The sequence below is a fragment of the Pyrgilauda ruficollis genome, unplaced genomic scaffold, assembly GCF_017590135.1.
Source record: "Pyrgilauda ruficollis isolate IOZ18807 unplaced genomic scaffold, ASM1759013v1 scaffold100, whole genome shotgun sequence".
NCBI lineage: Eukaryota > Metazoa > Chordata > Aves > Passeriformes > Passeridae > Pyrgilauda > Pyrgilauda ruficollis.
In genome coordinates, this window is record NW_024508102.1 from 1,679,044 (window position 1) to 1,705,802 (window position 26,759).

At 52.8% G+C, this 26,759-nt stretch overlaps 2 protein-coding genes across 3 annotated transcripts; one reads left to right on the plus strand and one right to left on the minus strand.

Moving 5' to 3' along the window:
- Positions 1-624: 624 nt before the first annotated feature.
- Positions 625-3,627, plus strand: TAF11 (TATA-box binding protein associated factor 11). 2 transcript variants are annotated; one of them, XM_041466680.1, is made up of 5 exons: positions 625-841; positions 913-1,052; positions 1,182-1,269; positions 1,450-1,546; positions 2,062-3,627. In XM_041466680.1, the coding sequence occupies exons 1-5, from the start codon at positions 653-655 to the stop codon at positions 2,190-2,192; spliced, it is 645 nt and encodes a 214-aa protein (XP_041322614.1). In that variant the 5' UTR covers positions 625-652; the 3' UTR covers positions 2,193-3,627. The 2 variants fall into 2 exon arrangements, with proteins under 2 accessions (XP_041322614.1, XP_041322624.1); XM_041466690.1 differs by having other exon boundaries at positions 634-787.
- On the minus strand, positions 2,627-26,759 carry UHRF1BP1 (UHRF1 binding protein 1). The gene is made up of 21 exons (XM_041466667.1): positions 26,608-26,759; positions 16,257-16,419; positions 15,459-15,497; positions 14,913-15,004; positions 14,534-14,723; positions 14,270-14,410; positions 13,582-13,752; positions 12,895-13,072; positions 12,498-12,584; positions 12,205-12,369; positions 11,609-11,751; positions 10,721-10,862; positions 10,064-10,257; positions 8,290-9,830; positions 7,873-8,069; positions 7,245-7,396; positions 7,013-7,160; positions 5,819-6,090; positions 5,368-5,476; positions 4,890-5,005; positions 2,627-4,477 (listed from the first exon to the last, which is right to left on the minus strand). Exons 1-21 carry the CDS (start codon positions 26,649-26,651, stop codon positions 4,352-4,354), a joined length of 4,410 nt encoding a protein of 1,469 aa, XP_041322601.1. The 5' UTR covers positions 26,652-26,759; the 3' UTR covers positions 2,627-4,351.

The following is a 26,759-nucleotide window of genomic DNA, read 5'->3' on the forward strand; positions in this document are numbered from 1 at the left end:
GGTCTGGTGGGCGGTGCATGGGCGGGGCCTGGGTGTGCGCGGTGCAAAGGGCGGGGTTTGCGTAGGCCCCGCCCCCGAGCGCTGCCCGTGGTCCCTCAGCCGCGCTGGTTTTGGGCGGGTCTGTGGAGGTTTTCCCTGCGGGGACCGGGCAGCGGGGCCGCTCTAACGCCGTGTCCCGGCAGGGTCCGGGCGTGGGGAGGGCGGCTCAGAGCGGGGCCGGCCGGACGGAGAGCGCAGGGCCCGGGGGTGAAGCCCGCACAGGCCCCCCTGCGCAGCGCCGCTGCCATGGCGACACGCCCGGCCTCGCGCATCCCTTCACGGCTCCCGTAGCGGTGCGTCCTCAGGAGGCGCCGTTGGCGCGCCGTTGGCATGGCGACATGCTCCGCCTCCATCGCGGCGCCATGGGACGCGTCATTAAACCGCGCTGCCGAGTCGCCGTTGCCTTGGCAACAGGCACCGCCCCCCGGCGCGGCCCTGACAATTTTGTCATCAGGACGCGCCGTCGCATCTCCGTTGCCATGACTACCGCCCGAGCGTCGCCGGTAATGTGCGTCATCACGATACGCCACGCTTGACCGTTCCCGTGGCGATAGGCTCCGCCCCCCGCGGCGCCCGTCGCGTTTCGTCATCAGGAGGCGCCGCGGGCGCGGCCATGGCGGACCCGGCCCGGGACGCGCTCGGTGCCGCCGCGCCGGAGCCGCCGCCCGCAGGCTGCTCCCCGCCCGCCGCCGGCGATGCAGCGGCTGTGGGGGAAGCGGCAGCCGCAGAGGGAGCGGGAGAAGGCGAGGTGGGGGAGGCTGGCGGTGGCAGCGAGCTGAAGGCGGAGGTGGCGGACGGGGAGGTGAGGCGGGAGCGGCAGCGGGGCCGGGCCGGGCCGCGGGGCCGCAGAGCGAGCGCTGCCCTCTCGCCCAGGTGAGGAGCGCGGACGGGGAGGCGGCGGACTCGGAGGACCCGGCGCTGCAGGCGAGCGCGGCCAGGAAGGTGAAGCTGGAGCTGAAGGAGCGGAAGGAGAAGAAGCAGAAGGTGGACGAGGACGAGATCCAGAAGATGCAGTGAGTGCCCGCGAGTCCGGGAATCGCGGCCCCGGTGCCGCAGCCCCCTCCAGATTCCCGTTCCAGCCCAGCGCTCCCCGCTCCTGCCGGGCCCGGGGGAACGGCTGGGAACGAGCGCTGTGCCCGCAGGATCCTGGTCTCCTCCTTCTCCGAGGAGCAGCTGAACCGCTACGAGATGTATCGCCGCTCCGCCTTCCCCAAGGCCGCCATCAAACGGGTACGAGCGGGGCGGGAGCCCGGGCGGGGCCGTGCCACCCCCGCGGCCCGGGACAGCCCAGCCCCAGGGGCTGCAGCTCAGTCCCCGCGGCAGGAGCGGGCGCTGCAGCTCCCCCGAGGGGCTGGCAGGTCGCTGGGGTGGGGCTCTGAGTGTCCCCGCCTGTCCCCGTGCCTGTCGCAGCTGATCCAGTCCATCACCGGCACCTCGGTGTCCCAGAACGTCGTCATCGCCATGTCGGGCATCTCCAAGGTGTTTGTTGGGGAGGTGGTGGAGGAAGGTGAGTGACAAGGGAGGAACCCGGGTGAGTTCCCTGCTTGGAGCAGGTTTTCCGTGGTTCTCCCTTCCAGCTTTTTCCTGGTGAAGCTGCCACAGCCCCTCTGAGCCCCCCAGTGCTGCTGCCTCTCCTCAGGCAGAGAGGCTGGGCTGGCCTGAGCCCAGAGCAGCTGCAGGGTGAGGATCTCAGTGCTGCAGGGACAGAGGGGCTCCTGGAGCCTCTAAACCTGCCCCAGTCTCCCTTTATGGGATCAGCTGCTGGGGGAAATCTCAGCCCAGGGCTGCAGAGCAGAGGCTCTGAGCTCATCCAGCCCCTGGCTCCAGCATCTCCACCCTGCCTGGGTGCTTCAGAAGCTTTTTGTCCTGGCAGGGAGGAGGAGCAGATCCATTCCTGCCTCTGAGCAGCAAACCCCAAACACAAACATTCCCTGTTCCTTTCAAACTGCACTGAAGCAGCTGCAGGGGATGGGCAGAGCTCAGCTGGCCCCTGCCATGACCTCTGTCTGTCTGTCTGTCCAGCCCTGGATGGGTGTGAGAAGTGGGGGGAGCTGCCCCCCCTGCAGCCCAAGCACATGAGGGAGGCCGTCAGGAGGCTCAAGGCCCGTGGGCAAATCCCCAACTCCAAGTACAAAAAGATCATCTTCCACTGAGAAAGGCTGAGGTGAGCTTCCTGTGGGAGCTTCCCACGTGGACTCTTCCCCAAGGCCCCTCTGGGGGGGCCTGTGGGGCCTCAAGGATGTTCCTGCTGGGCAGAGCCTGGATGCACCCTCAGCCTGCACTCTGGGGTCTCAGCACAGCAGGGAGAGGAACAGCAGGGGCTGCAGAGCATTTCCTGCTGGCCCAGATGTGCTGTCTGTGCCCAGATGTGGCTTTTTTTGTACATTAAACTTATTCTTGTGTTCATAACCTGACTGGGATCTGCTCCGTGTGTGACCCAAGGTGCTCCCAGAGCTGCTCCCAGCCTGGGGCTGGCACATCTCAAGTCAGGGCTCAGCTGTGCTTCCAAATCCAGGAGCTGCCCAAAAACCAGCAGCGTTGGGGTGGAGGGGGAAGGAGAAGCAGGAAAAGAGGCCCGAGCCTGGAAGGAGGTTAATGAGTTTAATTTTGCTCCTGGTTCATAGAACCAATAAATGCATCAGTGGAAACAAACTGCAGCAGAGTTGCAATACTGCCTAAAATTCAAATTCAAGTTCAGGCTTGCACATTCCCCCATCCCCTCCCAGGGGCCCTGGGAGCTGCTCCTGCCCCTGTGGGAGGTGCTGATGCCACGTGCTCTCCCATGGCACCTGTGCCAGGCAGGACTCCCTGGGCTCTCACTGGAACACAGGAAAATCCTTAAATAAGAGGCTCCACAAAGTAAACTTTGATATTTACAATCTGTGAGGACCCAGGAGGTTTTGTCCTCCCACGTGTGTGGGTTTTGGGTTACACTCCTTTTTACTGGGTCTTCAAAGCAAAGGAAATGTTTGAATTCTTCAACAAAACCCGTGGACTGAAGTTGCTGGAGCAAGGAATTTGCTGTAAACAACCTGGCCCCAGCTGTGCTCAGCCTGCACACGTGGGAGGAGCTGTGGGACCCTGCAGGCTGGGCAAACCCTTGGCATACCCTTCCCATACTCACACAAAATGCCATGAAAATTTGAAAAAGCAGAAGAGAGAAACCTCCCATTTTCAAGCAATTAATGAAGAAAAAGCAGGAATACCGTGGCATTCCACCTCAGGCAAGCAGTTCTCAGAGCTCCTGCTCCCCCACAGGGAGAGGGAGCAGCACAAAGGTTTGGTGAAACAAAATCCTGCTGGTGGGCAGTTCCCAGCAGTGCTCACAGGGAGCTGCTCCAGTGATTTCCTTTTGGGATCAGGGCTGGCAGGTTCTGGGGTCCCATCCCCAGCAGCCCCTCAGCCCTGCTGAAAGATTCCACCCAGTGCTGAAAACCCCACAGCTCCTTCCTCAGCAGCCACAGCTGCTCCTCCTCCTCCCCACTGGGGAACTCGGGCACACAAAGCTCTGAGGACAAGGTGCATCCCAAAAAACACCCAGGTCATCACCTGAGACTGAACCAACCTCCCTCACCCCCTTCTTTGATAGTAAAAGTTTAAACAGTGCCTTGTAAGGAATTAATTCCTGCACCAATAAAGCCAAACATTGTGGGATAAAGTGGGAATGAACTGGACTGTCTCATACACTGCACCCATCTCTACACAAGGAATTACTGGTGGAAAAGGGAATCTGAAGGAATTTCTGTACTATCCTGACCCTGTTCGTGTGGGAATAGTGAGCTGTGTGCCCTGACTCCACAGTGGGAATCCCATCCCTGGTTCCAGTGACAGCAGCCCTGCTCTCCCAGCAGAGCCCTGACCTTTCTGCCAGCCCTGCCCTGTCACTGCCCAGGTGCTGAGGTGACCACCCTGCTCCTGCTGCGGGCCCTGGCGAGCACTGCTGGGCAAGAACACAACAAGGAAGGGTGAAAGAAGCAGAAACCCCAGCATGGACCATCTCCAGAAGTCACCACAAAAGCAGGAGGCTGAAAGCCACCCAGAGATGAGGAGACACGGGGTGTCCCCCCCACATCTGACCTGGTGCTCACGGGCTGGCCGTGCCCTGCCTCAGTGCAGCACTCCCAGGCCAGAGCAGAGCAAACTCCTCCTCATTGCTCTCATTCTCTCAGCCAGGCCCCTCCATCCCTCCCTCCCTCCCTCCCTGTGCCCAGTCTCTGCAGTCACAGCTGGTTTCAGTCCTGGGGTTGGACCCGTTTGGCAGCGAAATGACCAAACCTGCCCTGCTGGTGCTGGTGCCCTGTCCCTGGCAGTGTCAGAGCTGGAACAGGGGGTTGTACTTCCTGATCTCCTGCAGAAGGCGAGCCTTGTCCATGTTGGCTTCTGCCAGGGCCAGTTTCATGGTCTGGAGCTCCCTCTGCAACTCTGGCACTTGCTTGAGCTGCAGGAGACAAGCAGAGAACAAGGCAGGAGCCTTCAAGGTACACAGTGAGCTGCCCCAAGGAAAACCAAAGCAGGAGCTTCTGGGATCAATTACACAGCGAGACAAAACCACTGCCAGAACTTCTCTTTTTGGGAACCTCTCAACTGCTGTTCTTCCAACAAGGAACTGGACACAGTGGGGAAGATGGAGCCAATCACAAAAAATAATCCCCAACCAGATTCTGAAAGGGAACAAGTGAGTTCATGCTGGGCAAGGTGCCCTCACTCCTTAAAACACTCATGGGAGCTGGCACAGGCTGCTCCTCGGGTCATTCCCTTCCTGCAGCTCACCACACCTGCCAGGACTGCAAACACACCAAGGCAAAAGAGAATTTCCAGCCTCTGTTGTCCAGGCAGCAGCAGTGACTCACCTGCAGCCCACGTGCTCCTGCTGCTGGGGCTGGTGAGACAGACTCTGATGGGGCCTTCTGCTCCTCAGGGACTGACACAGGTTTTTCCTGTTTCACTGAGTCCTTCCCCTGGGAAGCTGAAAAGCAACAGAACCCACTCAGGTGTGGACATTCACACAACAGGGCTCTCAGAAAAAAAAAATAACCTTTAATTAATTTATTGCCTTTTTTCTTCCCCCTCTTGTTACACAGGAAAATAAAATTCTCTTTCCCCCTTTAAAATGGAGAACGTAAAAGGTAATAATGGTGTGCTTAAGGGAACACCAGACATGAATTCTCACAGCAGGGAACAGAGGCAGGGACTGCTCCCACAGCAGGAAACACACACAGGGACTGCTCCCACCTCAGGGCCCATCGTTCCCAGCAGCAACCCTCACATCCCAGTTCCTCCAGCACAGCCTGGGGGTGCAGAGGGACAATAAAACCAGATGTGACTCACCTGTGAGATAGAAGACACCGTCATCCCTGCGCCTCACCACGAGGTGATCCATTGCCAAGGTGATGGGGACAGGGCCAGGGGAGGTGGGGTACACTGGGGGGCTGTCATCCTGGAGGAACATGAAGCAGAGAAGGGATGAGCAGCTGTGACAGCTCTTGGAAGGATTTCCCTTGCCTGCAGCCTCCTCAGGAGCAGCGTTCCTGACCAGCAGCACTGCCAGACTCACGGGGGTGAGGCCACCCTAGGGAAAGGCCTGGCTTTATGTACAGGATGTACAACTACACGCTTCCCTTATATTCCTTATTCATCCCTAGGTTTGGTTTTGCTTTTAGAAGCAAAACCAAACAGTCTTGGGAGAAGAGAAGCTCTACAGAGGCCCCCAGCATTCCCACAGCATCCCTTCCCAAGTGCAACCCTGCAAGTGAGCTCTGCCCTGGGGGGAATCTCTCACCTTCAACGTGATTTTGGCATCCACCACCTCTATCTCCATGGGGATGACCTCTGGGATGATTTCATCCTCCAGGAAGGGTCCCAGGCTGGTGAGGCAGGACGTGCAGAGCTCAGTGCACTGGCTGTGCAGCAGCACCTGCAGGAAGCCGTTGCGCTCGGCCAGCGGCGAGAGAGCGGCCGCGCTCGGACCCGACTGCAGGCGCAGGCACACCTCGGGCCGGGGCTGCCCGGCCCCAGGGCTCGCTGCCTTCTCCACACCTGGGTCTCCTAGAGCTGGGGCAGAGAGATCTCGCTGCACAACGGGGCCAGTGATCAGGGATCAGTCAGAAAGGGCATCGTGGAAAGCCCATCTCAGTCCAAAAGCAGCCAAGTGACCTTGGTTTGACATCACCCCTCACATGGGAGAAATCCCAGTTTTGAAGGACTAAGAGCTCACATCACTGGACTGGCACTGGAGCTGCATCATTTAAGGTCCCAGGCACATCCCTCTCTCACCACACTTTAAAACTGGCCCGTTTTGCATGGGCAGGATCTGGCTCAGTGCCCCACTCACTCTCCAGAGCTGCCACAACTCTGCCCCCCAGAACTGTCCCAGCCGCCCTCCAGAGTGCCCCAGCTCTGCCTCCAGAGCTGACCCAGTGCCCTGGTTCACCCTCCAGAGCTGACCAGCCTTTCCTCATCCCTGGGCTCCACCGTGGCCACTGGCAGGACTGGGAAAGGAAGGATCAACAGCCTGGGAACGGCTCACACTTCCACTTCAGGTTTGGAGCTGCTTTTGGTTTTGTTTGGGTTACATTTTTTGGAGTGTTGAGGGGGATAGTTGATTGTTTTCACGTTTGGCTTGTTGGGTTTTTTTAAATTCAAATTTAGGGAAAGTACTGTAGACCCAAAAGTATTTTTCTCAGATCAGGAATAACTTCATGGCTTCCCTAGACAGCTTTATTCACTTTTTAAATTCATTTTATGCATCCTCAGCAATTTAAAAAACCCCAATCAATGACTACAAAGCACCACAGAGCCTGACTGTGTAGACACTTGGAAACATCTTTCAAATGTCAGATCTGAACCCTCACACATGAGTTGTGTTCAATCCTAACCACCCCAAACACTGAGGCCCCAGTTAATGGAATATTCCCTGAGGGAGGATGATATAAAAGTTCTACCAGTGCAGCTGAGTCCCAGAGCAGCATCTTACCCACGTAGCCACGCAGGAACTGCCACATGCCAACGTTGTTCAGCTGCTCTGGAACCACGTTCATCACTTGTAAAGCCACAGACAAATCATCTCCTTGTACCTCTACTGCACAGTTCACATCATTCATCTTCAGCACGAGGACAGACACCTGAAACAGCCACCAAGAGCTCATTGGTTACAGCAAACACCTCCAGAGCCCCTCAGGGACAGAATCCCAGTGCCAGGCACTGACCAGCTGCAGACTGGGGTCTTCACTCTGGGACGTGGAGCTGTTCACCTCAGGGGACACTCCACCCTCGTCCTCTGCCACCAGGCTGCTTCTGCTGCCCGTGTCATTGTGGGCCTGGGGAAGCTGCCCTGAAGAAAGGGGGTCCAGGCTGGGTTCTGAAATGGAAGTAACAACAACTCAATTCCATTTCTTTTTCTGGAAGTCCTGACATCAGCATCTGCCTGAACCTCTGGCCTCTCTGGAGGTACCATCCTCTGGAGATCCATCTCTCTCCAGCTTCTCAGATGAGCTTAAGCAACACAGGGTTGAAGTGAAAGATGTCCCAAGTACCCAGTATTCAACCAGCCCTTCCTAAATGCTCTGTACCACCCACCACCAGCACATCACAGCCCCTACAGCCCTCAGGACACCATTGGGACACTCAGGGTCACCCCACACTGATTCACCCTCCTCATCTCAAGGAAAAGGCACCTACAAAAGCAGAAAGAGCCACTGTGAGGCAGCTCCTTAAGCCCTTCAAAAACAAGGAGCAGCAGAAGTGATTCCACAGGAGCACAGGATGAGCTGCCTGCGGCACAAAGCATCACCCCTGTGAGAGGAGGGTGGGGACAGAAAAGGCCAAGGGCTTTACCAGAGTCTGTGAGCATCACGAAGCCATCACTGCCATCACTGTCCACGGACAGCCCGTCCTCAGGGCCACTCCCATCCACGGATGTGGTGTCAAAGGAATGCTGGGATGAGGTCCTCTTCATGGAGAAGAAACGCATCCGGCCGCTGCCCGCCCCGCCCGGGGTCACCGCTCCCTCCTCTGCTTTGGGCACAGAATCCCTACAAAAAACCCAACAAAAACCAGGGATAAAGGCAGGCAGCTGAGCCTGCAGATTATCTGAGTGTTGGGCTGGTCTCTGACCACTTGCAAGTCAGATTCAGTATCCTCAGAACACCCCCAAGAGATGAACACTTAACCCATCTCCAGTCCAGATACAATGGACAGAAAGGGAGTGGAGGTCCTCTGTGTCCCCCTCCTGCAGCTCAGGAACCTGCTCACCTGGCTGGGGGCAGGGACAGCATCCTCTGCATGGTGGAGGTCATCTTGTCCCGGCTCAGGCTCAGGGCATCCTTGGTGAGGGACATGGCCTCCTTGGTGAGGTCCATGGTGGCGTGCAGAGCTTCCTTCGTGGCGTCCTTGGTGATGTGCAGGGCACTGGAGAGCTCCTCCTCGATGCTCCGCAGCGGGATGAGCTCTGCCTGGCCATTGAGGGCGACGCCTCCTCTGCCCGAGGGCTGCGTGTCCGAGGCTGGGCTGGAAGGGAGAGCAGGGGGGCTCTGAGGGTGGCTGCTGGTCTCTGCTGGTCCTTCTGCAACCAGGGCTTCCACAGCTTCGTGTGCTTCCTCTATCAAGCCTTTCTCCTCTGCGCCCTTACCGCGGGGAGCTGCGCCCAGGGCTCCGTCGCTCGCGGACCTCGGGAGCCTCTCCAGCTGGACACTGGCACCCGTGTCCTGGATCCCACTGTCCTCTGGGAGCTCTGAGGTGCTGCCTAAGCCCTTCTCTGAACTGCTCTCTGATTTCAGCTCCTTCTCTTCAGCTGCCAGCCCCTCCTTGCTGTCTGAGGGTGAGAGCTCGGACTCGATCAGGCTGGTTGTGTCCGAGTCCAGGGACCTGGGTTCCACGACAGACCCTGGAGCAGGGGTCATGAGCAGGGCCACCTCAGCACTGTGGAACATAACTCCCACACAAGCAGACATGGGAGCTAAAGGAGACCCAGTCACTTCCTGGGTATCTTGGGCCAGCTGCTCCTGTAGTGCTTGCAGAACTTCCTTCATCCTGAGCAGCACCAAGTACTGGTAGTGGTTGAGCCGAACTTTGACATGGACAGAGGAGGACATGAGCACGTGGATATCAGCAGAGGCTTCCAGCTCTTTACTGTCTACTCCATCATCAACTTCACAGTCAGATTCTCCCAAGACATCCATCGTGTCTGGAGCCTTATAGATATTCCTCAGATCCTGGTCAGTCTTTGATCTTTGACAAACCCCGTGTTCTCTGGAGAGGTTCTCGTTCTTGGAGTGGTTGCTAAAGCTGGCAGAAGGCTTGATTTTCACCTCAGAGGTGGCCAGCTCCTGTCGTTTAGATATCTGAGCTTGCCCCCACCTCTTGGGCAGGCAGGCCCATAAGGAAAGGGGAAAAGGATCAATAAAGCTAAGGGCTCTGCCCTTGGAGCTTTCGGCACCCTCAAATCCCAGGGAGAGCTCACTGAAATTCACAGACCACAGATCCTCAGAGGCAGAGGTTTTGTGAGGCAGCTGGGGAAAGCCTGGATGCTTCTGTGGCCTGTCATCCACGTGGTAGGCGTGGTGCAGGAACAGGGTGTGCAGGAGGCTGAACCTGTCCTGCGCCCGGGGGAACTCGGCGTAGCTGGAGTGGAAGAACTCCGAGCCCGCGAATTTCCGGAAGAGGCTCTGGAGGTCCTGGCAGCTGCAGGAGGGAGCGTGGCGGGTGTTGGTGGCTGTCACCTCTGCCATGCAAACACACAGGGCCTGTGGCCGGTCCCGGTGCTCCGTGACTTTCTTATCCACGGGGATGCTGAGCTGCAGGGGGAAGAAAGGTGAGACAGGAATAGCAGAGGTTTATTCTGGGTAAGAACTCCAGCACCAGCTTTACTGCCCACAGACCAAACAAAACCAACACAAGAGGCAGACAGAGCAAAGTCAGAGGAAGGCAGCAGGTTTGTCTCCTTGTTATGGACTCAGCTATCTCCTGGTCTCATGTTCCTTTCACAGAGAGAACACTGAAGACTGGGAAAGGAAGGAAAAGATGGTACCTTCAGCCTGAAGCCATCCAGCCGGACATCCACGTGCTCATCCCGCTTGCCTGAGTCCTCCAGCTTGTAGATGGCTTTGAACTGCTCCAGGCTGCGACACAGATCCAGGCAGAAGAGGTTTATCCAGAGCACACTTGGTGTGTCCAGGGTGAGCATCAGGCCATTCAGCTGCATGTACAGGTTTGGGCATGGAACTAGAAGGAAACAGATTAATGATAGCAGGAAAGGCCCCTCGTGTGCTCTGCAGCTCAGAGCAGAACCTGCACTGACAGCACCAATGCAGGGGCTTCACCACCCCTGAGAGACACATGTCAGAAGGAGAGCTGCTGTGGTGCACCCAGAGGAATGAGGTGACCCATTGGGACAGCACCCAGAGCACCCCATGGCCCTGCTCCAGGGCTCCCAGTAAGGCTGAACCCCAGGAACTGGGCAAACAGCAGCTGCTGCAATTCCTTCCTGCAAGCACAGCTCTGCTTCCACATTGTACACAAAGTCCATCCCACCTTCCCACAGGCAAAAAAAAAAAAAAATTAGGATGGCAAACATCAGAAAAATAAACAACAATGCACAGAGAATATCTAAAAGGGTTAACACATCCAGACCATTGATGACTCTTTAAGAAACTTGTGAAAGAAGGTGCTAACCTTGATGTATTACCTGGAAAGTCCTGATTGTCAGGGAAGTAATATTCTGTGAATTCAATATGGATTGCAGAGACCTGGTCAGGGAGTTTGAAGATTTTTCTACTACAGGACAGCAAGGTGGAGGGTTTCTTACTTTGCTGCCCAGCTGTAGAGACCTGAAAACAGAAGAAAATGCAGAGGTGCAGAACTCAGACTTGGCAAACCCAAGTGCCCCAGTGACCCCACAATTGCCTGTCTTCCATCTGCCTCATTTACACATCAAACATACACTGCTTTCAAGCAAAAACATGATTTTCTTCTACCTGCTGATGTTGCCAACTCCTCTCCTTTGAGGGAATTTAGCTCTTTGTGTCTCCTGTCACTGCTAGTAAGAGCTGTGACAAGCAGAATTAGGTGACATGAGCAAACAGAACAGAAATCTGTTACAGCTGTCTGCAAGATCAGTAGCACATTGGCAAGTCCATCACAGTATCTGGTGCTGCAATGAGCAAAACCAGCTCTTGGATGGACACAGGGCACATGGATGCAGGGCCTGATCCAGGGCAGAAAACTTTAGGTGAGACTTACTCCTCCTTTGTTAAAAATCCACATCCTCACTGACTTCTCAAAGGCATGAAATGTTTTACACTGGGCCTGCCTAATGCTTGGTGTAAGCTGAGATAGGAACAGAGGGCAGAAACCTGTGGTTATACAGTTCCCTCTGACCATTAAAATTACCAGCAGTTTAAAAGGGTTTAAAGTTTTACAGACAACACCCTAACAGCATTTAGGTTCTCCGGGCAGCATTTCGGATGTAAGATTTACATGATTCTTTCAATCGTATCTTGAATCACGTATTGAATGATATAATTTCCTTTCCAGAAGTGCCATTGCCACGTGCAGGCAGTGCTGAGGTCCCCACCTGGTGCACATCCAGGTCATCCACGCGCACCACCACGCAGCTGGAGCGCAGCCGGTGCCAGGGCGGGTGCCGCAGCCGCGGGAGACTCCTGGGGGGAGCCCGGCCCTTCTCTGGGGGGCTCCTCTGGGCACTCTGGGGAGGCTCTGTGGGGACACACAGAGGGTTTTGGTCACCTTCTTTGCACCATCAGTACCAACACTCTGTGCCTACTGAGCAGAACTAACAGCCCCAGAATTAGAAACGGATGAACGCAGCTGGGCAGGAGAAACACTCAGGACTTTTGAAGGAAGAACACTGTGAAAGGTGAGTCTGTTCTGTGGCAAGAGAACACATTCCTAAACCAGGTCTTAAGTATGTAATTTCATCCTTGTATCTTATGGAGAAACTCAACAATAATCCACTGCAGCCTGTCCATCCTTGCTGCAGTGCTCTGCCAGCCACTTTCCTTTGCCATTATATTTATGATTTTTAGAGTGCTATGCATTCCTGCACCAACAAACCAGCCTGCTCAGCTGGGAACAGGCAACTGAAGATTTTGCTGGATGGAGCAAAATTGGTACCACCTCCTGCTTCACTGTTTTTTCAAATTCCTTTACCTGGCTTCTTTTTGAAGGGGGAAAGTGGAGTCCCGGCAAACACAGGGTCTGTTTCTTCATAAAGCTTCTCCATCTTGCTTTGAAATTCACTGACCAACTTCTTTGCCCACTGTCCCCGAGTCTCCATTGCTTCACTGTACCTCACCCAATGCTTGCAGGCATCTCCTGCAGAAAAGCAAACATCCCAGCTTTAAAAATGCAGTTTCTTTCTTCTGGTCCATGCAATCATAGAAGAGTTCTTTAAACTCCTTTTTTATCCCTCTCCTCAGGTTGTGAGGCCACAGGCTCCCTACCTGCCCTGTGGAAAGGATAATAATCAAAAGCCATCCTCCTGAAGGTCAGCTGGATGGCACCGCCCAGCATCCCATGCTTCAGAGCACCTGTGAGGAACAGAGCAGAGGAAACCACGGTCAGCTCTGCAATCCAAGCCCTGACCCAGGAGAATTCAGAACCACCTTGCTCTGACCACCACCACAGCCAGGATTAAGGTACCATCTTTAGGAATCTGCACCAAAACCTTGTCCCAGGCCAGGAGAAGGACACCTGAATCAACTGTTTATATGTAAGAACCAGGCCTGGAAACTCAAATCCCAAACTACAAAACCCCAGTGCCTTCCAACCCTCTTCCAGCCACAAAATCACTGTCTCAGCTGTTGTTCTTCCCTCTGCTGCTGCTTCCCTCCTCCTGACCTGCCTCCCGGGCGTGGCTGTCATCGCAGATGTGCAGGTCCAGGCGGGAGATGAGCAGGTGGTAGGAGGATTCCTTCATGTCGTGCTTGTCGAAGTACTGCCCGATGCTGCTGGCGTTGGGGCTGGCTCCAAAGGGCTGAGCCCAGGACTGCTGGGCACTGGGAGCAGGGGGGGTGATCTGTGGGAGAGGGACAAGCTCAGTGAGAACTCAGAGAGAGGGAAACACAGAGGTTATAATGCAGTTAATCAACTCGTGCAAATCTTCCAGCCTCTAAGGCATCGGGTTATAGGACTGAATTGGGGTTCCCAGGATCTGGATCCTCTCCTGTGCTCCCACCTTTGTCTGGGGCTCTGCCAGCTGCATGCACTTCTCTTGGAAGATGTTTTAAGAGTCCTGGGCAAAAAGGGCCAAGTATTCCCCATCCCTCCTGTGCAACTCACTGCACTATGTGTGCATCCCTGCTTCCCTGGAGCTTCCAACTCCAGCAGAAATATTCCTCTTCCCTCATCCTTGACTTGGAAATGTATTTCATTGGCAATGAATCCCCCTCATGTGGTCACTTCATTACCCCACAGTCCACATGACACTGACCTGAGTTCCCATCAAGGAAAATGCTGTGAATATGGGCCAGATGCCACACAAACAGAAACTGCCCTTTTCCCTGGCAGACCAACATCCAAACTCACCTGTACAGACTCTGGTGCCAGGCTTTTCCTCTGCTGAGCAGATTTCTCCATGGCTTCACTCAGAGACTCAGCATATTTCATCATTGCTTTCAGCTGAGAGTCTGTCAGCACCCAGAGCAGGTCATCCAGCAGAAACATCAGCTTGGAGGCCACCACGTTGCAATCTTTGGTCTGAAAAATAAAGGAGTTAGGGACTTCAAAAATTGTCCCCACAGATGGAGGCAGAAAGAAGGGAGGCTGCTGTGAAACTCCTCTGAGAGATGGTATCTGGTGCACATCCACAGCACCTCCTCTCAGATGGATAGCAGTCAAAGCCACCTCCTCTTTAAGAGACAAATTGCTCAAATTGCTCGCTGCTTAATTCATTTTTTTTTAAATCATCACATTTCCACTGACAGCTAAAAATCAGGCTTTCAGCTCCCAGTGAGGGGATGACAGCTCTCCTTAGGATGTTCAAACAGATTGAAAAACTCACTCCATCCACGAGATCCTCCCGTGGGAAAGAAACTGCTTTGACATTTAGTAAGAACACAGCTGTCTCTGACAGAAAACATGGAGAGATACATCAGTTTGGGCTCAACATTTCTGAAGGGAGAAAAGAGCTGTTGAGGACTGTGGGAGGAAATATTCATCATTTCTGCACCAGGCAGTGAGACCACATCCTGCAAAGCATGGAGGAAACTCTCACCCTTCTCTTGAGAGAGATCTGGATCCTGCCCTGGTTGGTGATGAGTCTCAGAGGAGTGGTGACAGGATCCTGATCCCCATTTTCCGTGGCATCTGCCTCTATCCGCAGGGTCTGCCAGGTGAGCTCCTTGAACGTCAGAACCTGCCCAGGAGGAGAAAAACAGGAAAATGCTGAGATTTTCACAACTTCAAGGATTCAAAAAAACCCCAAAACACTCACAAGACATGAAATGAAACAAGGAAAAGTCATTCATCAAGGCCTCACCTCTCCCCTCTGCGGGTCCGTGATGCGGGTGAGGCGCAGGTCACTCTGCTGCCAGTTGGGGTTGACACTGTAGCCCTGGAGCTGCCACAGCTCAAAAGAAGCATGAAAGGCCTTGGAGTGAATCTTGATGGTGATGGAATTGACAACAATAAACATCCCCTCCACGACCTTCTCAGCAAAGCCATATTCACTGCAAAGAGAAGATCCCCACATGTCACAACGAGAGGCCTGGCAGAGGTGAGGCTCACACAGAGGTTTATAAGCAACACCAAAGGCACTTAAACCCGAGAGCAGGGACACCAGGGGTGAATCAAGGAGAACAGCAGCCCCCACACCCCGGCAGGAGGGCAGGGAGAAGCTGCAGGGCTCGGGGTCTGACCTCTGTCCAGCAGCAAGAGCGATGGGGGACTGTCCATTGGGCGGCCGAGGCTCCTCACACGTCCTCATCTCCACCTCCACCTTGTCCAGGTACTGCAGAGACACAGCGTGGGAGCCATGAACACCACACCAAGCCTCAAGCCCTGGGGTGAGATTCCAGGGCAGGGACAACGAACTCTGGAGTCTCAATGCTCCAAGAGTCTCATGTGTTAAAGCTCTCACACCATCAGTGTCAGTGGGTAACCTGAAACCCCAGGAGTGGGAAAACAACCAACAAAAAACAGGCACAGGGTGGCTCTGGACTTCCCTGACAGCTCATCTGGCTCCATCCTGCAGTGAAATGAGGGACTCACAGGATGGTACTCATGGCCCTATGTGCCAAGGGCCTGGAGGATTCAGGTCCCAAGAAAATTTGAGCACTTGATGGTTTCCCTCTCCAGAATTTTTCTCAAGCAGAAGAGATCAAAAAGAGTGAAGAAGAAAAGGAAGAAAAGAAGGAAGGAAAAATGGAGAAAGGAGGGTAAGAAGACAAGAGAGGCAACATTACCAGGCAGATTGGGTGTGTTTTCAGCTTTGTCCACTGGATCTGAAACGATAAAGTTGAGGTTATCAAAGTGCTTTTTGCATTGGAAAGTTTCAAAAATTGCAGGAAACCTTCTCAGCCCAAACTCTGAGCCCCATTTCTCTGAGAAATGTCTGCAATGTCTCATTGTATCCAGGTCAAACAAGACACAGACAAGGGAAAAGACATTCCAGACACCAGATCTACAAACCTAGCTGAGCTTTTGGATCTCATATATCATCAGGAGTAACAGATATTCTGCAGGTCAAATTCTGCTGTGGGGAACATTCCTGGCCTTTAAGAGTTTACAACTAACTGCTGCTGTTACTGGAAGTCACACAACTCTTTTGAAAACTGTGCACAAACCAAAAAGCTCCATTTTATTTTCATACAGCAACGTTCACTCTGCAGTTCTTGTAGGAGGGAGAACAAATGTTTGTTACTAAACCGAGCAGATCTGACTCTAAAAACACAGCACATCAGATGAGTAAGACAAGCTCATTTTTACTGTCACTTGGCAGAATAGAATCATATTTCTTTTATAGGAAGTCTCTTTGATGTCCTTAAAACTTCTGAGTTCATGTAATGCAACAGTGGTTAGTACCATATGCAATGACACAACCTGACTTATAACAAGTAAAAAACCACTTTTTTTTTTCTCAAAAAAGCACAAGGAGGAAGAATTTGTAAAAGTTCAGTGTGCAAAGTGCAAGTCCATGCACAACCTCAGCGATTCTGCCTGTAAATGGATAACTTCATCCATCTGAAGTTGTTTCTGCTCACCCTGATGGAGGCCTTGTTGCAGTAGACCCGGGTGATGGCGAGCCAGGTGGGCAGCTCCAGAACATTCTGCAGCACCTCCTCATCCAGCTCCAGGTTGGTCAGCTGCCCCTGACCCTTCAGCGTGCTCAGGTTGATTTTGTCTGGAGAGAGATTCTTGGTAAACCTACAAGGGGAGAAAGAGGAAACTCACAAACAGCCCCCAGCAAAGCTGCTGAGACTGCAGGAGCATTTCAGAGCTATTTTAATACCAGTTCGTTTGCTGTTTTCTTAAACCCTTTCTGACATTTTTAGACCCAAAGCAAGTTGGTCGCTCCAGAAAAAAAACCAAACATTTCTACACTTTGACATTTGGAGGATTTTTTTTTTTTTGTTTGTTTTAAACTAAATTCAGGTTTGAGAAACTGAAAATTTCCTTCTAAAGCTCTGTATCCTGGAAACCTGCAAAACTGCCCTAGGACAAAACCAAAGAAAACCAAAGCCAAACTACAACAGCTCAGCAGTTTTACTGCCCCCAGAATTGCCATATCAGCATTGGAAAGTTTAATTCTCTAGATTCTTTTCACCCAGGAAAGCAAAAGATCATTAATGAACGACTTTTGTGGCTGTCTCTTTTTAACACCAGCACTGCAGCCCAGCCTGCTCTCTGGTCAGCAGGGCCAAACAGCACCTCCCCTCCCAGACACTGCCCCAGCTCTCTCCTCTGTTTTCTCTGCTTGAAATTCCTCCTCCCCAGGGCTGCCAGTGCTCACCTCCCCTGGGTGCAGCCCTTCACATCCCTCATGTGCCTGAGATTTCAGTGTCATGGATCAAACACTAGCAGCAGAACTGCTCGAGAGCAGAGGATGTGGGTGGGAAAGCCTTGGCCTTGAATAAAAGCAGAGTGGCCCCTAAGGAACCAGAGGAGCCAGTTCAGAGGGCAGCAGATCACAGAGGCTGCACAAGTGTCACCAACACTTCTCCATGCCAGAGAACCCCTCTGTGGCAGCAAAACCCCTCCTGTCTCCATCAAACCCCTCTCCAGTGCAGGACCTGCCTCCATGGGAGCAGGGGGCTGCATTCCAACATCACTGGATTCAAACTTGAGGAGTTCCTGCCAGACAACTTTCCCACCACCGAATCCAGGGCTTATTTCACACATTCCTCCATGCCAATGCTAATTCTCATTCTGTACAGTGGTCCAGAAGGCGGGATGGAAAGAAAGCCCCTATTGTCAGCCTAAGCAGGAGCAGGCTCCCAGTCACACTCTGCCCCTGCACCCACAGTGTGGGCACTGCTCTGGGAGAGGCACGAGGGGCTCCTGCAACAGCCACAGCTCCAGGAGCAGAGGAGCAACCAGAGCCACACTGCCAGCATGCAGCTGCTGCAGCCACTGAAGGAGCTCGGGGTGTAGCACAAACCTGGCTGAGGCACTGGAGCAGCAGCTGAGCCATCAGCCCAGGGCTTCCAGGGGCAAAAGGGCCTTTCCAGACATTTTGTTGGAAGAGAAAGTCTGACAGATGTGTTGAGATGTTGGTGTCACCCCCGTGCTATTGATGTAGCAGCGCTGGAAGGGGAGGCAGCACACAGCTGTGAGTTTGCCCACTGCTGCTCCTCCCTGCAGACAGCTCCTGCCCCTGCTGTCCCCTCCCTGTCCTGAGCCACAGGGACACGCTGCCAGCTCACACCAAGTTTGCACCACCTGCCAGGCTGCACATTCCCTTCAAACTCATCACTCCCTCTAACCAAAGGCTTCTTGTTTGAACACGCCCAGGGAGGTGGCTGAGGTTAACCTGGCTTCTCAGCATCAGCACCAAGAAACTGAAAATTGCAGAGTGTGCTCCAACAGCTGCTCCACTGGCAGGGAATCCATATGATTTGGGCCTGGAGTCCTGCTGTGAGCACCCACAAACCCAGACACGGCTGAAAATGAGAGCAAACACCTGCAGAGGCAATCCAGGGGCACCCTTGTGTTGTGTCAGAGAAGCAGCTCTGCTGAAAGCTGATGTCACTGTGTCTGCCTGGGACTGGATGCTAAGAATAAACCAAACACAACATGGACAGGTAGGTAATACCCAGCACTTAAGCTCAAAAGCTGGTGTGGGCAGAGATCAGCTCCCACTGGCTGAGTTTTCTCACACCTGCACTGAAGGATCATCCCTGGGCTGGGAGCCTCATCCCAGGATAAGAGTGCTCAGAAGGGAAGCTGCTTTCAGCTGGTAATGCAGAGGAAAAGTACAAGTGTTTCCTATAATTCTATACTGTCAAGTCTCTGAAGGGAGGGAATGATGCTTAAGCTTTTTATATATTTTTCATACATTTGTAGTTTTGTAGATTGCTAATGCATGGCTGTAGCTCCAGTAGTTTTCCTACCCTTTTCCCCTAGATTTTAGAACAACAAGCTGACCTTGTAAACACATTCCTGAAATATTGTTTAGTCTTATTCCAAGGAGGGGACCTAAAATAAGGCATAATAAGAAGTGGGGTAGAGAACCCCTTGGACCAATTCCAAGGGGCTGACCCAGGGATAGGTTACTGGGGCAGCTGAATCTCCTCTAGGATGTACCTGTTAGATATCCTAATTAATTAACATCATAAAATGTAGAAATTCAGTCCTGGGTGTTCCCATCACCACCAGGACACCTGGAAGCTTCCAAATAAAGGTCTTTATTACTTTAATAAAGGTCTTTAATACTTTACTATTCTAATACAAGGGGCTTTTTTCTTTTGATTATAGGCAACACAAGCACATGTCTGAACCAGGGCATCACTTTCCTTTAGTGTGTAGGTGTATCAAAAATACCAGCACACCGTGGAAGAACCAAAGCTGTGAAGCAGGACACAGTCTAGAGTGAGGTATGAAACTTGATCCAGCCAAACCAAGCAACTCTTCATCACCATCTCCAGGGAAAGGCTTCAGAGATCCTGCTGAGCAGGTAGCAAACCCACCCCCAGTGCTACCAGGCTCCATTAAAGAATTCTTTAATGAGGCATTCTATGCACCAAAATGTGCCATTCCTCCCCCAAAGAAGAGCTTACAGACCCCACCCATGATGGGACACCCATGGAGGCTCTGGAAAAAAATAAATCTCAAATGGAAACAGATTCTTTCTTTTAAACCAGGGCCCAAATTTCTCAGGGTATGCTGCCCATTGTCAACCCCTGCTTTTAGCTGCTGCCCTGTACAGGAATCCCAGACTGGAATGATCTTCTCACTTGAGCCACTTCCCCAGCCACATGTCACACAGGGCTTACAGGAGGCCTCAGGTGAGAGCTCCTGAGAACACAGAGCCCACAGGTGCCACTCTGCTGCTGCCTGAGAGGAACGGCTTTGGTCAGTGCCAGGGGAGGAAAAGCAGCGAGAGCAGAACGTGTCAGATGTTTGCTGGCAGGATCTCTCCATTCACACTCACCCACAGCAATGGCCTTGGCAGCAGGGGCTGCTGGCTTAGGGAAAACTGAATGAAAATGGTGGCTATTGGGAAAACTGACACCAGAGGATATTTGCACTTTTTTTTTTTTTTTTTTTTTTTTTTGCAGCTCCATCAGAAGTCAAGCAGAGCTGAGCCAGTAAACTCACAGGGCAGCACTCCTTTTGAGCCTGCTGGGATTACTCTGACAAAAGTCAACCCTGAAAATCTATTTGCTCAATCATCAGCTTGACTATATATCAAAACATGATGTCACTACTGAAAACAACTGCCCAGTTCCTCAGCCTGCATATCCAGAGGCCACAAACTCACTGATTGCAAGAGGAATTTGGGTAAATCTGACCACTGGCCCAAAGCCAGGCTAGAATCATAAATAAATTTATGTTCACATTTGTAGCTGTCTCGCCACGCTGTCTCCAACTGAGCAAATGCACGGACAGATAATGTCAGAAGACATCTGAAATCATAAAACTTCTCCTCAGATCCCTGTCTCATTACCCTGCTGCCACATGGATCAGGAACCTTCTTCTCAAATACTCATTTTCTGCCTCAGCCTCCTCCCTGCAGTCCTGCATCCATCACTGGCTGTTGTACACAGCCACCACCCCCAGCTCCACACGAGCATTTCTATTAATACCTTTGTCACTATGGCTATTTTGTGGGAGAACTAATTAGCTGTACATCAGTGACCTTGATTTTGCTTAATGACAAGCAAAATCTCTTGGCAGAAGGAAGTGCACGGCTTGTGACACCAGCCACAGCTGCAGGGAGCAGCTGGAAAGTCCCTCCAAACACAGGTAAGGCAGAAAGGAGGAATCAGCTCATGGGAAACCAGCCCAGGAACCACTGGGGTTTCTGCCTCCACAAGGGTCACAGCAAGGGAAGAGATGAGGATTTTCTGCTTTGATTTGGAATACAAATATGTCATTTAATCAATTATATCACAGGAATTGGACACAGGGAAAAGAAAAACCCAACAACTGTATTGTAACCAACACAGATTTGCTCCTTCCCAAAAGTCTTTTCAAGTGTTGCCTGGTCTGGTTTTGAACAGGGCATTTAGTGGGATTTCCATCTTCCTTGGGAATATCTTCTACAATCCAAGAATCTCTGTGATGTGACACTTCACCTCAAATTATAACCTCTTATCTCAGAAGCCATATAGCATGTTTACTAGAACAAAAGGTTGATGACTGCTAAAAGGAAAGGTCAGTGACTTTCCAAATCAGGGCTGCGCTCAAGGAAGGCAGCAGCAGAAGCTTTAAGTGCAGCACACATGACTGAGGATGAACTTAAAAATAATTTTGGAGGAAATAAAACTGGGCAAGTGATCAAAACTTCTGTAAAAAGGGAAAAAATAGCTGCCTCAAAGACGCACAGGAAGAACTAAAAGCTTTTTCAGGAAGAAAAGCCATTTTACCTCCTCGAATTTCTGGTGTTAGCAGGGACCACTCTGTCTGGGAGTGGGCACAGAGCTGCTCTGCAGACTTGCACAGGAGGAAGAAAAACTCGCTGAATTAGCAGAGGATGGGACTAATTATTGCAGCATGAGATGGAGTTGATATCACACCCTCTTAGCACAAAGCCATTTAGAGTTTAAGGGAATCCCATCAACACCAAACTGCCCAATTGTTAAGAAGACAGAAAGCAGCATATTTATAATCATCTCATCTCCTGTGCACAGCTCTGTGTACCCCAGATGTCCTTCCCAAGTGGACAACGGGCCTGAGAAATGCACCCTGCTTGGGTTACAGGGCAAACAGTTTCCACGTAAGGAGGTGCCAGCCCGTCCCATGCTCCTTATCAGGGTGGATTTAGGCACATCTGGTGTCCCTGCTGGCGCCTTTCCATTATCAGCTTTCTGTTTTTCCAGGCTTCAACTGCACTGAATGAAAGGCTGGGCCTCTCAGCCACCCGAAGCCAAACACAAAACATCCTGGTAAGTCATCAGTTGTCTTGGCTCTGTGTTACCTCCTGCAACACAACGAGACCAAGGGAAAGCTTAAGAATTCAATTCAGAGTTAAATTTGCAAGGAGAAAAATCAGCATTTCCAAGGAGCTCAGAGGGAACCACGACACAGAGCAGAATTCCAGCTCACTCCTCCCCAAGGCTGCAGCCTTCCTTGGCACCAAGGACACTTTCTTGTCTCAACAAATATTTATCTAGAGGTTTCTGAAGGCTGAGACACCTTGCTTCACACCCACCAGCACCTCAGTGGGTGCTGGGAGCCCTGGAAAGCAAACCAGGAACTCAGCTGAGAGGAGAGGCTGGGTCTCTGCCAGGGGCTGAACTCCACCTTCCCTTTGCTATTTCCAGCTCCTCACCAGGACACTCAGTAAAGTTTAAATGCCAGCTGCCCCATGCTCTCAACAAATCCAGAATGCAAACCCTCAGCACTTGCCAGGGAATTTCCCAAACCTAATCCTCAAGCAAACAACAGATGAAAGAACACTAGAAAGAAACCCAGTAAATACAAGCACTAGTCCAAAGCTCCACTTCTTCATCCTGCAATCATTTTAGTCTCCAGTGTGCAGAAATAAACAGGTTATACCTAATTCTGACTCAACTGAGCACTGCAGGGGAGGCAAGGGCTCAGGGAGTCCAGGAGAAATAAGGAAGAAGAGCCCCTTTCCATCAGTGAGGCCGAAGGACTCTGGAGAGGTTCCACAGGGTCAGTGCAGGGCTCTGCAAGCCCAGAGCTGCAGGGAAGGAGCTCTGGCCACACTTTCCTCCTGAGCTACTCAAGTGTAATTTACCTCTGCTGCAACAAGAGTCTATTTAGCATTCCAGAAATGGCACACACGTGTCTGGAGCCAAGGAGAAGTGGTTGGAAACACTTTGCACCCAGCAGCTCCATCAAACTGATCACTTGGTTCCCCCAGCAAAGTGCAGCACAGCCACCATGACTTTCCAAGGGAAGACTTCAGACTCTGTGAAGGGAAAATGCCACGTCCTGTCTGTGCCCACTCCTTTTTCCCACCCTGTCTTGAACAAAGAAGAGGGAAATCCATGTTACTTTACCCATAATAACTTGGGGTTCTGCCTTGCCATCAATAATTCCGCTATATTAAAAATTTTAAGAGTAAAAGAAGCCATCAAAATGTACCGGGAAAAGAAGATATTTCCAAATTCAAACACTGAATAAAGGGTTTACATCCAGCCTTACATTGGGCACAGCCTGTTAGAGACAAGAAGTTAGAGACAAGCTTATCACCAGGGGTTTGGTGCTGCACAAACAGCAGCAGCTGCTGGGACCTGGCAGAGATCCTTCCTCATAAACTGCCTCATGAAGTCCTGCCACAAACTGCTGAGTGCTCTGGATCCACCCTGGGCGTGGGGCACCAAAGGAACCATCACCTGGAGGAAGAGCACGTGCTGAGCCACAGGAGCAGGACACTGTGCAGATGGAAAAGTAACAGTTCCTATCAGCCTTTAACAGCTGGCAGCTCTGTGGTTTCATGTACTTCCCATTGCTGCAACAGCTATTTTAGGCAAATGGTCATCACAGAAATTTCCCTGACCCCTGAAGGAGGACATTAAAACAGCTAAAGCCAGAATTGCAAAGCTGGTCAGAGGTGTTGCTGCCTAAATCACTTGAGATTCTGCAGCTTCCTCAGGCCATTCCCAGATACAGTTTCTTTGCTTTCCTCCTTACCCACCATGCTCTCTAAATTGCTTCCAGGTAATTTATAATCAAGGTCAGGAAACTGGGAGAAGCCTGGAGGATTGGTAGTAAGCAAATCTCTTTTATTGGTGGTAGCTTTTCCTGACTCTGAGGGTGTCCCACGGCCCTCAGGAGCTGCATGTGCCATCCTGTGACTGCAGCAAGGGCACAGCTGCAGCGCAGTGCTCGAGCACGCAGCGATGCTGCAAAACACTTCAGGGCAAGGGAGACGCAAACAGAGCAGGAATTCAGGGTCTGTTCTCTTCTAGCAGCGCCCAGACTGCAGCATTTGGGCAAGAAATGCAAGCTGAGGGGGGAAAGCATTCTTTAGACTCAGGGAATTCCCCACACTCCTGTGCTGGGCAAAGGCAGAGCTGGTGACATGGCCTGACTTGCCTGTGCAAGCCACAGAGCCCATTCCAATGACTCCTGAATGACACAGAACAAATCCCATCTTCTTGTTAACTCCTCTCTCATTTCTCCTCTCTTCCCTTTTCACCCTACTCTCTGAGGTTCCCAAAGTTATTCCTCAGCTGCAGTTCTCTGGGGTCCCTGTCACAGTAAGACACATTTGTGCTCTCCTTCTGCTGTGTTCAGACCTCACCCAAACCCCAGTCCAGCTGCTCCTCTGCTGACACCAGCTTTTATTTCTTCCCAGCAGGACTGCACCTTGCATTTCCTCTGGAAGCCATGTCTGGTGTGCCTGTTACTCCACAAGCTCACAAGCTTCAACACGTGTCCCACAAGAAAACGTCACAAAGCAGCTGTTATAGGCAGCAGGGGATAAACCTCTCCAAGGAAATTAAATAAAAGCCATTTTGGCAAGGATTCCCACTGCAGTGCTGAGAACTCAAATCCCAAAGTGGCACATGAAGTTGAGGCAGTCGGGCTTGTGGATAAGCAGGGCCTTTGTCACACCCTGAGAACACGGATCTGCTGCGGCTACGCCGACACCGCTTGAAACAAAAAAAAAGACAACGAGAAAGAGCTCCTTTCAAATAGGGCCAGGAAGAGGTAAAGGCAGCTCATTGATTTTATTTTAAAGCACTGGATGTGCTTCCATGGGTAATTACAGGCTGGGGAGCACAGCCATGCTCAGAGCCAGCAGCTCTGGGGGAGTCCCTGATGTCGGGCTCCAAACGCTCCCCAGCTCTGCAGCCCTGTGCCCGCCTGGAAGCAGCAAGAACTGAAACCACCTAATCTGTCTGCTTTTCTAAGCTAAATATAGGACAAAGGAGTGAAAGGCACAGATGGCGAAAGCTCTGCAAGTTTTTAGGTTCTCCTGCTCTAGGAATTTAAGCTGCTGAAGCACAACACAAGGCTGAGCCTTGTCAAATACCTTCACAACCGGGCAAAGCCCAGCTGTACTGATCCCAGCTGTACTGATCCCTGCTGTACTGATCCCTGCTGGGATCCGGTCACTCACGTGAGGTGGGATCACAGGAACAGTCAGGTGAAACACCTCATTCACATTTCCCTGATCCAGCTGCCTCTCCTGACCGCTTTCTTGCAAATTTCCACATGGAAGAGGGACAAAAACACACCCCCGTGCAGAAAGGACTCCGAGTGGAGACACAACAAAAAGGACAAGGGATTATTTCACATGCAAATGTGAGCAGAATATAAAGGCAGATTAATGATTCAGTAGCAAAATTCTTCCAGGCAAACGAGCGTGGCTGAAAGAAAACCCACAGGGAGGGTGAAGATGAGGTATTCGGAGGAAACAAAACTGAAACAAAAATAATTAATCTTTTTTTTATACACCATTAAACTGGGTTCAAATTGCATTTCTGCAAAGATCCACAATCCTTGTTCAAGTGAGGGGCAGAATCAGATCAATCACCCAAACAATTAAGTCTGGCTAGCAGGAAAACAGGCAGAGATGCTGAATGTTTTGGGACTCCTTGTTCTCCTTAGAACTACCCAAAGGATACACAGGTGAACACTAAGAACTGGCCCAATCAGAGGGAAAAAGGGGCACTTTGGGTAAGCATATGCTGTAGCAGTGGTAAGGAGAGACTGAAATACAAAATTAAGCAAAAGCACCAGCAAAACTGTATTTATGTAAAGAAAGAGAGTTGTCCATGAGAACAGCACTCACAGGAACAGCACCCAGGGTAAAGCCCAGCTCTGTTTTACCTTCTATCAAGAACTGCTCTCACCCACCTCTCTGTGCTACAAAATACTTCAATTTTGCCTCCGTACCAGGAGGCTGAATCTGTACTGACTGCATCACACCTGTGTGAGGTGAATGAGACAGAAAGCTCGGAAGCTTGGGATGTCAGAAATCCATTTTTAAACCAGCACCCAGAGCAGCTCCATCGCTCCTCCTCTGGGACAGCGCTGACAGGGCTGGAGCATGGAGCCATTGGTGACCCCAAGACAGACCCTGCACTGCCCACTCAGGGTGTGTGGGGATGGTCTGGGGCTCCACACACCTCAGAGGGCTGGGATTCATGGGTCACACCAGCACTGAGCCCACACAGGTCACTTCAGACCCCTCGCTGTGCACCGGAGCGTGTCCAGCAGCAGGGATGGAAAGGACCTGCTCAGAAAGCAGAGGACAAGCTCTGTGCGGTGCTGTGGCCTCACCTGCACCTCACGGGCACGGCACCTTTCTGTTCACGCTCCTGTGATCCCGCAGCGATGCAGAGCGAGGTGGTGCCCGCAGCCATGAGATAACACAGGCAGCTCTTTCCCCGCCGTGAAGGGAAACTGAGGCACCGCTATGTGCCCGGGGCCCGCCCCGAGCAGCCGCGGCCGCATTTCCCGGCAGAGCCTCACGCCGGGAGCACCCGCTTTTCCCCAACGCCCCTCGCAGCGCCTCGGACGAACTTCACAGAAAATGACGGAATACAATGCCAACACCTCGCTAGAGCTCGTGTTCCCCTCTCGCCTCCCGAGCTTCCACTGCCGCCGCCCGCGGCCCAGGGCCGGCACCGCCGGGCCGCGCTGGGCACCGACACCGGGGCAAAGCCGGGCTCCGACCCCGAGGAGGGGCGGCAGGGCCACTCCGGGCAGCCTGGGCCCGCTGCCCCCGGACACCACAGTGGCCACGGCCTCGGACACCCCCTGATCCTCGGACACCCCCTCCGGCCCGGCGGCTCCACAGCCCGAACGGGCCCTCAGCCCCCCGGGCCCGGCAGCTCCCCACCGGCGCTGCCCCGCCGTCCCAAACCCCCAGGCCCGGGCTCTCGCCCCCCGCAGCCCCCCAGGGAGGAGGATGAGGAGAATGAGCAGGATGAAGAGGAGAAGGAGGAAGAGGAGGGGGCGCCTCACCGGGAGAGGTGCTTCAGGATCTGCTTCTTGATGATGCCCGCCATGCCGGGCCGGCGGGTCAGGCCCGCGGGCGGCGGGACCCCATCGCGCACCGCCCGCTCCGCACCGCCCGCCCCCGGCCGGCCCCTTCCCGCACCGCCCCCGGCCGGCCC

What these genes read in the sequence shown, in the direction of transcription:
- TAF11 (XM_041466680.1), top strand. Translation starts at nt 653, where the DNA reads ATGGCGGACCCGGCCCGGGACGCGCTCGGTGCCGCCGCGCCGGAGCCG. An exon ending in GACGAGATCCAGAAGATGCA is followed by an intron (nt 1,053 to 1,181) that starts GTGAGTGCCCGC and finishes CTGTGCCCGCAG; the next exon opens with GATCCTGGTCTCCTCCTTCT. An exon ending in CCAAGGCCGCCATCAAACGG is followed by an intron (nt 1,270 to 1,449) that starts GTACGAGCGGGG and finishes TGCCTGTCGCAG; the next exon opens with CTGATCCAGTCCATCACCGG.
- UHRF1BP1 (XM_041466667.1), bottom strand. Translation starts at nt 26,651, where the DNA reads ATGGCGGGCATCATCAAGAAGCAGATCCTGAAGCACCTCTCCCG. An exon ending in TGGCACCAGAGTCTGTACAG is followed by an intron (nt 13,073 to 13,581) that starts GTGAGTTTGGAT and finishes CCTCTCCCACAG; the next exon opens with ATCACCCCCCCTGCTCCCAG. An exon ending in AAGACCCCAGTCTGCAGCTG is followed by an intron (nt 7,161 to 7,244) that starts GTCAGTGCCTGG and finishes TGGCTGTTTCAG; the next exon opens with GTGTCTGTCCTCGTGCTGAA.